We start from the raw sequence: 12,300 nt of genomic DNA, 5'->3' as shown, positions 1-12,300 counted from the left end.
GCGCATCCCGGCGCATCCCTGCGCTCACTCCTGGCTGAGGGAGAGCCGATGCCTCCTCAAGCGGTCCCATGTTTGAGGTTTTTCGCTCACAGAGGATTGGAAAGCAGCTGCTGAAACCTGACTGAAGCGAGTAACTCCCAACCCCACCTTCCCACAGGTACAGGAGACTTTGTCGCAGCCGCAGCAAGGGCTGGGGAGTGCCAGGCCGGGTGACACTGAGCACAATAAGTGTCAAAGCCATGAATAAGAGCCTTCCTGCCTTGGCTTTTATGCTAATCACCCGCGAACGTCCCCTTTCCCCGGCATACCGGCCGGGCATTCACTCCGATAAACCAGGCAAGAATGGCCCTTTGAAGCTCCACAAACCTCCGTGGACTTCAAAGTCCCACTTCTGTCTGCTCCTTTCCTACTGTTCTCCAATACATCATTTAGGATTAGGAAATGAAAGAGATTAAAGCATTTCTCCTTTCCAGAGTTTCGGATCGTCAATAGAGCTTTGTTTACAGGCAGCTGCTCCGCTTCCCACCCTCTAATCCCAGCCTTTCCCTGCTCCTACCGCACCGGGCAAGAAAACAGGCGAAGGTTACTGGGAATCTGCGAGGAGTTTCGGGAGGATGGAGCGCTCGCAGGCACTCAGCGAGCTGAGCCAACCCCAAAAGTGGTGTCCCAAGCTATTTCCCATCCCTCCACCTTTCTCTGGAGAAGCCAGATCCAGCATCACCTACTCCAGCTGGTCCAGCTTTCCATAAACCCACACAGCTGACACTGGGAGAACAGAGGCAGCATCACTGTGCAGCCCCAGCTCCTGGCCTGGCAGCCTCTGGACAGGGAAAAATCATCCACCAGATTGCCCCAAACTGGAGGCTAGTCCTTAAAGCTGCTTCCAGTTCACACTCTCTGAGCCCTCTGTGACCAAATCCAACTTTTATTGAAAAAAGAAAGTAGAAGTAAGTGCAAATTCCATTGCAGGAACTGAGATGTTTAATTTTTTTCAGGTAGAAAAAGGGGTTTTTTTAAATATAATAGTTCTGATTTTATCTATTCAAACAATAGCAGTTTAATCTCATTTTATCTCTAGTCAGCATTCTGGAAGAACCCAAGTCCTACAGCCTTACACAGAATTATCATCTCTGCAAAAATCTGCCAAAAACCCAAACATCTCCCCCCACAAACCCTTTTTTTTTGAGCCTTCTGCCTAATTAAAGTGGAACGAAGGAAGGAAGTAAACCCCAAGAAGTTGCAGAGCAGAGTTTGTTGTAAAGCTGTAACCCTGGGCTCCGTGGTGGGAGTAAGTTACACATCCCACAGGCATTGTAGCAGTGGGGTGAGGAGCAGGGAGCTGCAAACCCTGGAGTGAATGGAGTTTTGTCAGGAGAAGGCAGAAATAAAGCTCTTGCTGTGCCCCAGGAAAATCCCGATTTATTTCCAAGGTCAGGGGCTGAGACCCTATGAAAACACAATGAGTGGTGCCATAACCTGGAACAAAACCCAGAGAAACCTCCCCAAACCCCCCTGTCCTGCAGGCTTTGGCTTCTCTACCTATAAACCTTTGTTTCTCAAGATTTAAGAGATAACCTGAATACACACCGTGACAATCCAGCAAAGATCCTTCAGCTTTGGGAGGTTTTCCCATCAGGGCTGTGCCAGGCCTCCCAAAGCCAGTGTTCAGTGGTTTAAATGAACACACAGGATGTCCCTCGCGTCCAGACTGATAAAGATCCACTCATCTGACATCTCACATGATTAAAAGAAAATGTGACGATACCAAAAATGCCAGGCCCAGACTCTATGCTGGTTTTTCTGACCTCAGTTTGCTGCACGTGTGGAGAACGGGATCAGTGCGGAGCAGGAAGAGTGGGATAATGGAATGACAGGGGCTGGTTTTAAATTTGTTTTTTCCCTGTGGTAATTCCTGTTCTAACAAACAGTTGCTCTGGATGGAGCTGCAGTCTGGCAGTTTGGAGGTGTCTTGGGGTGCTGGGAGGAGGAAATACAAGAATTGTAAACAGGATGCTCAAGGCGCCATAGGAAGTAACACCAAGTTTTCCTCTCTTTTCAGTCCAAGGGTTTTGTGAGGGATGGCTGCTGGAGGTTTGCTTGTACCACCCCTGCCAGGAGAGAGAGAATATTCTGAATTTTATCACATTAAACAGGGGTTTATTCTGTTACATTCCTCCCCTCCTGGACTCACCCCCAGTTTAAATATAGGATTTAAAGCTTTGCCCTGCCTGAAATATAAAGAAAACCCCTTTGTCATCCTGTATTTACTTAACTTTTAAAAATATATTGCTTTATTTTCCCAGCAAGGCAACAGCAGTGGTGACCGTGGTGTCCATGAAGAGCATCCCACTGCTTTAATCCACAGTGGAAAGGAAGGAAAGGGAATTTTACACTCGGAAAACTCAATCTGTGGACTCATCCTACAGAATTTAAAGCACATGGCTGGGTTTCAAAGCCACTTGTCAGCTTGTTTAAACACCTCAGGGTTCCATAGGTAAACAAGCCAGGCTGTATTTTAAAGCCCATAAGTTAACTAGACAATTGCTGGCAGACAATTCCCAGAGATTAGACACTGGAAAAAACAGGATTTGACCTTGGGGCTGTCTGGAGCAGAGCAGGGAGAAAAGAATCAGGTGATGAAGCATCTTTTTTCCTGTGAGGAGTATCTGGGTCAGGCTACAGGCAACGAGCACTTGGTCAGGAGCAAAGGTGAGAGTTCCAAAGGCACCTTCCAAACCTGGGTCTTGAGGAACTGCCAAAACCCAGGCCAGGTTGGAAAGCAGGGTTTCCATCGGGCTCCCAGGCTGTGTGAGGTTTCAAAGGACACCCAACCCCTCTGAGATCTGCCCAGTAGGACCCAGAGTGAAGCCTGGACCAGGAGAGTGTGGCACACCTGGGGTTCACACACCCAGGGAGTCACATTCCAGCATAAGCACAAACTCTCCTGATGGAGATAACAGGGAGTGTCTGCACTGGGAGGGAGCTCCAAGCCAAAGATTTAATGCTTTAGGCTGAGGGTTAAGCCAAGGCTCAGCTATTCCTGTTGGAGTTCGTGAGCTTTCCAGTCCAACTTAGCTCTTGTTTAAAGGCATTTAACACTCAGGCAAGACCTTTCCTTACTTACACCACCACAGAGCCAAAGAAAGTGAGTTCAATCCCACATTTGAGATTTTACTCCTGTCCTTGTCATAAATTTAAATATTTGTTATCTTTATTTAGCTTGTTTCCCACTCAAGTTCATCTAACCATGAATTTAGAAGAAAAACACTTCCACAGGAGAGACCTTCGAGGTCCAACTCATCATTTTGGATGTCCAAAGGTTGAAATAATTTGAAAGTCATTTGTGATGGGAGATGTGGGCATCCTCCTTTCCTGCCACTTTGCCAGGTGCAAAGGTAAGGTGCTGCCTGCTCCCAGGGTCACAGCACCAGTTTTTGGGAAGCCTGTGGTTCTCCAGGCATTCCCAGGTGAGGAACTTGCCCCTTCCACCCAGCAAAGCCATGGCTATTCCAGCTTTCCCAGCACTTGCCATTTTACCAGCAAGACTGACAGCTTGCATGCGAGAACAATGGTCAGCATGAGTTTTCGCAGGAGGAAAACATATGGAAAACATCTGATTTTGATCGTTTGCACCCCAGATTATCCCAAATCCATGCTTTCTTCTCCATTCTATTTGTTTATATGTTGCCATTACAACCTTTAACACAACTAGTGACAGGTTTGGAGCTGAAACTCATCTGTCAGGGCATGACTGTGGAAAGGATCCCACTCTTCACAAGGGTTTCGCCTCCAAATTATTCCCAGTTGTAGCTCCTAAATTTCTTAGATTACAAGGAGATTCCAAACTGGTTCATATTTGGTTGGAGTTTGTAAGGAAAAGGTCTTTCCCTTCATGACCCAACTTTGCTCCACATTTCCAAGAAGTGCTGATCCAACTCACAAACCCTCCTCGCTCCAACAAGGAGACTTTCCAAGGGAATATCCTCACAGGAATTAAAAACACTTAAAGTAGCCAGGAGAGATGAGCCAGGCAGTTCAGGAAGCACCTATGTCCAAGTAAAAACATGCTCACTTTAACTCCGCCTGTCTCCAAACCTTGTTGAGTTGGGACAAAATCTCGTTAAGAGTAGTCCATGAGATTTCCCAAATTTCACATTCCAAACTTCGACAAAGACCAGGAATGAAAAGCAGCTGTTGGTACAGCTTAGAGGAGTCTTTCTTGGGAAGGTTTTACACTTGCAAAAAAATCCCTCTTGGAAGTAATACCATATTTGCAGACATTTTTAAGGGGGAAAAAAGCGAACGTGGCTTTGGGAAGTGTTTTTGATAAACATTTCTGAGGTACAGCAGTTTTCTACTTTGGAAAACATGTGTAAAGATGCTCCTACTTTCGAGTAGAAAAAAAGGCAAAGCAGCTCTTTGTTATCATAGATTTTGTGGATTTTTAAAATACTTTTGCATCAAAAAAGGTTGAAAATCCATAGAACTTTCCTTTGTGCACAGTTTAAAGCAAACACTAAAACTTTCAGCTTTTCTCCTCCTGTTACAGGTTTAGGAGAATATTTCAGAGGTTTCATTCTGTTAAATTTCTTTCCAAACACACTGGGCCAATTCCATCTCAGATTTCAAACAAAAACCTTTCCAAGGGGAAAGTTGGAATTACCATAGAATGATTTGGCTTGGAAGGGACCTTAAAGCCCCTCTTGTTCCACCCCCTGCCATGGACAGGGACACCTTCCATAGACCAGGCTGCTCAGAGCAATCACTCTCCTTCAAACAGGAGGATGAGGGAGTGATGGAAAGAAAGGCAAGGCCAAATTCAGTAAATTCTGTCTTCAACTGTGAAAAATCCCAGTAACAGAGGAATTTGTAAAGACTCGCTTGAAAACTAAATCCTGCTCTTGTTTGCACATCCATTGACTTGGGAATTTCTCTTGCACAGCCACTTTGGGTGACGGGTTCAGGACTGATGGCAGTTCTCTCTCTCTCCTTCAGGATGAAAGGATCCATGAGGGAGATGCGGTAGGAAGGAGTCCAGCCACCTCCCTGGAATGTGTTCCTTCGGGAAGGGGCGAGCTCCCTGCCTTATTTTATGGATGTCACTGAAGTAGACTTTGAAGGCCTTTGGAAGCCCATCCCAGACTTGGCATGGGAAACCACAGCAACAACCATACCTGCCTGACAGATGATTCCTTCAAGTACAACCTGTACGGAGCCGTGTACAGCGTGGTCTTCATCCTTGGCTTGATCACAAACTGTGCCTCCCTCTTTGTTTTCCTCTTCCGGATGAAGATGCGGAGCGAGACGGCCATTTTCATGACCAACCTGGCAGTTTCAGACTTGCTTTTCGTGTTCACTTTGCCCTTTAAGATTTTTTACAACTTCAACAGGCACTGGCCCTTCGGGGACAGCCTGTGCAAGATCTCGGGCACGGCGTTCCTCACCAACATCTACGGGAGCATGCTGTTCCTCACCTGCATCAGCGTGGATCGCTTCCTGGCCATCGTGTATCCCTTCCGCTCCCGCACCATCCGCACCAGGAGGAATTCTGCCATCGTCTGTGCCGGCGTTTGGATCCTGGTCCTCAGCGGCGGAATTTCAGCCTCGCTGTTCTCCACGACCAACGTGTCCAACACCAGCACCACCTGTTTCGAAGGGTTCTCCAAAAGGATCTGGAAAACCTACCTGTCCAAGATCACCATATTTATTGAGGTGGTGGGATTCATCATCCCTCTGCTGCTCAACCTCACGTGCTCCTCGCTGGTTCTCCGGACTTTACGGAAGCCGGCCACCCTGTCCCAGATTGGGACGAACAAGGAGAAAGTGCTGAAGATGATCATTGTGCACGTGGCCATTTTCGTTGTGTGCTTTGTCCCCTACAACTCCATCCTGTTCCTGTACGCGCTCGTACGCTCCCAGGCCATTGCCAACTGCTCCCTGGAGAGGTTTGCCAGGACCATGTATCCCATCACGTTGTGCATCGCCACCCTCAACTGCTGCTTTGACCCCTTCATCTACTACTTCACCTCTGAGTCCTTCCAGAAGTCCTTCAACATCAAAACCCAGATCAAAATGGATTCTCTTTTCAAGACGGAGATGCCGCTCACAAAGACGGCGCTGCCGGCGCCGCAGGATGAGATCAGTGATCAGGCCATCACCAACGGAGGAGATCCCACATCTGAATCCCATTTCTAGGGAGATGTTTACACATGGAGTTATCCCCCATTAACTCCTGATTAACACCACGTCGCAAAGAGCTGTTCCAGAAAACGGGGGTTCACACGTGGGGTTAATGAAGAAAAGCTGCTGGGGGATGGCAGATCCTCACACTGGGATGGTCCCATCATATTCCACAGGTGAACACAAAATATCAAAATCCCAATGGATCTCCCTTTGGAGATTATGGGTAGGCAACAACACATGCATCAGCTCAGGAGGGAACAGAACAACTTCTTTAACCAGAAGATGCCAACATTTGGCATTTTTCCCCCTCAGCAGTTGACATGGGACCAGTTGGGAAATAGAAAATGTCATTTTCTTAGAGATTCCTGCCTTCTGGAGATGCATCCTCATCCTCATATGTTAACTCAGTAACTTCCCACAATATGTATGTTTGCTTTCAAAGGCATAATAAAAGCTTGTGGCTTTCCCTTACTCCACTGCCAGAGTGTAGAGCCTGGTTTTCCTAGAGACTGGAATTTATGGAGACATTTGAAGTGTAAATAACTGTTTAGCAATTAGGTGGAAGAGTTGCTTGGTGATGGCAAAGATAATAAGAAAAAAAGATAATTAATACTACAGTTTTGAAATCTGAAGTTTCATTTTTATCAGATTAAGCTGTCGTTTAATTTATTTGATTATTTTTAATGCCACGTCTGGGGAGGAGTAAAGAGCTCACTAATGATCTGTTGCACCTGGGCTTTTATATCCCAGGGAATTATATGACTATTTCTGGGAAGGGCTGGGCTGTAAAGTCAGCTGGAGAAGGGCCTGAAACCCCAGAGTTCTTCCAAGGGCAGAGCTCCCATATGGAACTGAGGCAGCTGAAGGCCCAGGAGTGCTGATCCCACTGAAATACGGACAAGTGGTGTCAGAGCACCCAATTAGGGGATGATCTGTGATTGTTTAATGGGCTTTTAGGGCCTCAAAGTAACTCAAAACCCAATTTTCTGCACTCTTTTCTTAGCTGGTTACAGCAATATTGTCTTGTTTTCCAATTAATTTATTACCTTTCCTTTTAGAGATTACAGAAATATATGGAAAATTAATTATTTGTATGTGTTGCATTTTACCACCTGGTTCCTTTCTCCAGCTCTTGGCTCATGTCTGAAGCTCTACAGCCCTTCCCATGCTGGGTCATTCTTAAGTGTAAGACACAGAAATGAGGAGAACAATTTAATTTGAAAAAAAATATAAAGTTACGAGTTGTTAGCTCAGCAATCTACATTTCCACGGTAAAGCTACTTCTAGGACTGTATTGCCAAAAAAAGAGACAAATTATTAATTGAACAGATGTTTTCCACTCATTTTCTATTTTAAGTCTCTCTGATGAAGCCTCGTGAGATACGAGAGCAACACCTCAAATGTGATCATTTAAAGCAACAGAGGTTTAAGTGTGAGAAGAATTCAGCTGTAAAATGTTAATGCTTCCAAGGGAATATTTATTTAGCACTGCATTCACTTTGAATAAAGAAGTCAGTGGCTTACCAAGGCTGGGAGACCCCAGAAATTATTCTATTTCAGCCCTAAAATGTCACTTATTGGGAAAAAAGCTTATGATCAACCCATTATACACAGAGAGCATGAGAGTAGCCCAAATACTCTGTTTCAGCTCTGAGTTACAACAGTATTTACTGGAAACTTGCACACAGGACTGGCCTGGGAGGCTTTTCTGGAGATTGAGCCCTCAGAGAACAGCACTTTGGAGCAGAAAAATGTGAAAACAAGGAGAGATCACTGGGAAAAGGTGGTGGAATGAGGTCGATGTGGTGGGACAAGGGACAGGCACTGACAGGAGTTTGTCAGCAGCTGGGAAAGGTTTACCTCCAGCCCAGGGGCTGAGCTGGGCTTCAGGAAGGAGCAATATTTGCCATTTAACCAGAGGCGGTGTCCGGCAGTGCACTGCCCCTTTTCCTGCCCGTGCCCCTTTCCTGCTTGACCCAAACTCTTCAGAGGGGTTTTTAAAATCCATATTTGCTTTGGTTGATGAGCCCCTCTCAACCCTTGCCATGAAATCTGTGTATTTCAGAGCAGTCGCTCCTGTAACATCAGTTCAAAAGGCAAAGTGAGGGATCAGCCAGGCTTCCCTACAGGCAGAGCTCTCCCTACGGAACAAATCCTTCACCCCATGGCAAACAGGAGGGTTGGGGAACCATCAACAGCTCTGACACACCCCAAACCCTGTGAGAAATGGGGCACCCCATCCCAACACCCTGCCGGGAACTGGACTTAATGAGACACAAGCTGCATTTTTAGGGATGAGAGAGAGAAGGAAAAGAGCAGGAAGAGTTCACTAACAAGCTCCATTTCTAGAGGTGGGAGAGGGAAGGAATGAGAGTGAGAAGGATCTGCTAAAAAACTGAGGGTGCATTTAGACCACAGAATATCCCAAGCTGGAAGTGACCCACAAGGATCATGGAAGCCCAGCTCCTGGCCCTGCAGAGGACAGCCCCAAGAATCCCACCTAGGCCTAAAAACACATCTTCCTATTCGCAAGAAAAGTATCTGGAACATGAGAAAATGCTCTTCTCTGAGGCAAACCCCTGATTAATTCAGATTTACAGAGAGATGAGAAACCTGTTTACACTGAGCTTGCTCTCAGTGGGCAAAATCCAACTGCCAGCTTGGGAATCTTATTTTAAAGCTGCTGCTTTCCACTTGCAAAGCAAGAAGAGATCCCAGGGTTTGTGGGATTTGGGAACTTTGTGGGACAGAGCTATTCTCGTGTCTGGTGGCTGCAGAATCTCTCATTTCCAGAGCCCTGAGACACCTTCTGCTCTGGGTGTGCTCCACAGGCCTTCCTCTGGTTAAATCCAAGGGAAGAAAGAAAAATCCAGGCTAGAAACCACTGTCTGGCCTTCTGAAGGAAATGTTAAAAGAGAAGAGGGAAAGAACTGCCTGGGACTGGACAAGCTCCAGGCTCCACATCCATGGCCTGCCTGTAATCCCAGCATAATGGGTGTCTTTTTGGGAGCCAAACCAGTGCCAACGCTTACAAATTTCTGTTTGCAGTTTTATGGGGCAAGAGCTGTGGTGGATATTCTCACATAAAATGTAATCCTATCATCCTGTGCCAAAATGCCAACTGAAAAGATCCATTATTTTGTAATTTAAGACCTCATAAATTAGATGGGGATCACATGATGACTGACACTCACATCTGCCTGGGACAGGTCTTGACTAATCTGTTTTTTTCTAGGTCAGGTACACTGAGTACACACTCCATGGTTTGTGGATAAATAACCAATTATGCATTCAGAGAGAGGAAAAGTCATTTTTCAGATGTCAGCAAAGCCAAGCTGGGAGGAGAGGGTGGCAGGAAAATGGATTCCCAGTTTCTCTGGCTGAGGGGCAGCTGAGTGTTCCTCCCCCCCTACGAAGGGCTGCTGTCAGCAAAGACAACGCCTCAACTTCAAGCTTAAAAAAAAAATCAAATTAATTAAAAGTCACTGCCTTTAGCTGAGGCTGAGACAGGACCCGGAGATCCTAAACAAACATTAATCATGGATTTCCTTGCTCCCAGACAGCTCCCTGTTCCCATTCCCCAGTCCTCCCACAACATTCGCTCACCAGCTTTGCAACCCATTGCCCAGCTGGAAAAGCTGCAGCTCCAAAAGGCTCCTGAGCCCTCTGCCCAGCCCAAACCCACCCTGGGGTGCCCACACCTGGTGAAATTCTGTGCCAGTCTAAGCTGTCACAACAGTGGCAAGCACGGCCCTGTTCCACAGTCCCAGGGAAGCTCCTCTCGGTGCCACCACGGGCCCTACGATGGGTGAAAGGTGCCAAGTCCTGTGTAAATCTTGGGTAAATCTTGTGTAAATCTCCAGCAGCTTTGCACAATCGGCGCAAACTACCCAGAATTACATCTAAGAAACACAAGGGCAAAGAGGCAGCACAAGTCATGTATAAAAGCCATGGATTAGCTCTTGGGTGAGCCAGAGGGATGGAAGGTTCCTGTGCTGCATGCATACATCAGCCAGCGAGCCTCTACTCCTCCTATCCCTGCTCCCTGCATGGATCCAGCCTTGAAATCCCTCTAAAACTATCCCTGGGAAGTTTTTTGTTGGTTCTCCCTGGAGTTCTGCATGGGTGAGGGAGGGAGGCTCTGCTCCCTACCCAGCACAAAGACACGGATGACCCAGAAGGAATTCCCATGTGCCAGAGAGATACAGCACTTCTGATAACCTTCTCAAAAGCCAGCGTCCCCACAGACATCCCATGCCATTCCCAGCAGGAAGGGTTGCTGTCCACAGGCAGGAAATTGTCCCCTCAGGGACAGCAGTGGCTCCTGTGAAAGTGTCCTTTGGTGTGACCTGCTGGCCACGGGGAACCCTCAGCACAGGCTAACCCCAAAGCTTTGCTGTGCCCAAGAGTCTTGGGGCAGGATTTAGGGACAGGAACAAAGCAGCTCTCACTTCACTAAGCAGGTTTTGGTGCTCAGCGTTAATTGAGGAAAGAGGCAGAGCTGCTCTCCATGGATTAGCAGCCCAAGCCTTGTTTCCCCTGTAATTCCAGGAAAGCTGGAGTTTTTATTTCTGAATGCTGACCCCAGAGCCCAGGCTGGGTCTGAGCTGTGCACTCACCCTCTGACACTCCAAGGACCATAAATCACCCTTAGAATCATGGAATTAAGGTTGGAAAGACCTCCAGGATCATCAAGTCCAACCATCAACCCAGCCCCACCATGTTCACCACAAACCCATGTCCCCCACATCCACACATGTTCTGAACACTTCCAGGGGCCTCCACTACTTCCCACTGTTTCAATGCTTGACAGCCCTTTCTGTGAAAGAATTTTCCTAATATCCAATCTAAGCTTCCCCTGGCACAACTTGAGGCCATTCCCTCTCATCCCGTTATGGTATTTATACATAACCTGTATCTCCCTGGAATTCTGTGCCATGGAGATGCCACTTGGAGAAAATTAAGTTTGTTGGAGGTTCAAGCACTCAAAGAGCTTAGAAAGTGAGGAAGATCTACCCAAAACATCTTTGAGTGGTCAAAGATCCTTTTCTCTGAGCACAGATTCCAACCATGGGAATCTCCTCCCTTTCCTGTTTGTTCTGTCAGGATCTGGGTATGATTAAAAACTCGTTCTGCCTGATGTGAAATCCCTGGAAGTGTCCAAGGCCAGGTTGGACAGGGCTTGGAGCAACCTGGGATAGTGGGAGGTGTCCCTGCCCATGGTCTTTAGGGTCAATTCCAACCCAAACCATTCCATGATTTAAGACAGTGATTTTAAGCCCTATAAAATGTGCACATTTCACAGCAAAACATGGAGCTATTCCTGGTTTTTTCCTCTGGAAAACATCACTTAAAACTGGCATGTAACGCTGCTGGCTGCTCGTGATTTTAATTCTTAAATTTAATTTCCGTGCAAAACACCAGGACACTCACACCCCTAAAACACTGCAGCAAGCAAGGAGGGTGGTGGTTTCTTTTTGGGATCACTTGGCATATGTTTTCCAAGAAAACTGTCCAGTTCCTAAGAAAAACCTGGGCTGGCTTTTCCCTGCCTGAGGGATTTGAGCAATGTAAATATTGTATAGAAGTGCCAACGCCCATGTTTTGCACTGTTTGCTCTTTTCTGTATCTCTGCAGACGTGTGTGGATAATGAAAAAGGAAAGTTTTTTCCGGTACAACAGAACGTGTGAGTGTGCTCATTTACCCTGACTTACATAAATACACAATATTAGCTGGAATAATATTTAAATTTCACTTTCTCTGCAGCCCTCTCAAATCCTGAGTACATCCAGCACACATGCAGATTTTCCTGGAAACTCTCAGCAAGGAAACTGGTCATTCCTTTTCTTGGTTTGTACAAATCCTCCCATTTCTTCCATCATTAACCCAAATCACCTCTGCAGTCATGGAATACTTTCTTGGAACTCATTCCCTAGATCACTTCCCAGACCACAACACACAGAAAAAGCCAAAGCAGTTGCACTGAACCTATTTTAATTTCTATTTCCCCAAGTTCCCATCTTTCCTGCCCAGGATGACACATTGCTAATGGAATAAAATTAACCTTAAAAATATCTTTTGACCACTGGAAGGGCTGTGCTGCTTCCAAAGCTGGT

General features: G+C 46.5%; 1 protein-coding gene across 2 annotated transcripts in view; it reads left to right on the top strand.

The window, feature by feature from the left end:
- Positions 1-7,711, top strand: part of LPAR4 (lysophosphatidic acid receptor 4) — a 13,574-nt gene extending 5,863 nt beyond the window's left edge. For both annotated transcript variants that reach the window (XM_008641608.2, XM_008641615.2), the window contains exon 2: positions 4,996-7,711. In XM_008641608.2, coding sequence (XP_008639830.1) covers positions 5,149-6,195 — 1,047 coding nt within the window. In that variant the 5' untranslated portion in view covers positions 4,996-5,148 and the 3' untranslated portion in view covers positions 6,196-7,711. The remainder of the gene's footprint in view (positions 1-4,995) is intronic.
- The last annotated feature ends 4,589 nt before the right edge of the window (positions 7,712-12,300 follow it).

This window comes from Corvus brachyrhynchos, unplaced genomic scaffold, assembly GCF_000691975.1.
Source record: "Corvus brachyrhynchos isolate BGI_N302 unplaced genomic scaffold, ASM69197v1 scaffold220, whole genome shotgun sequence".
NCBI lineage: Eukaryota > Metazoa > Chordata > Aves > Passeriformes > Corvidae > Corvus > Corvus brachyrhynchos.
Note: the sequence above shows the minus strand (reverse complement) of the source record. Positions and strands in the feature narration are given on the sequence as shown.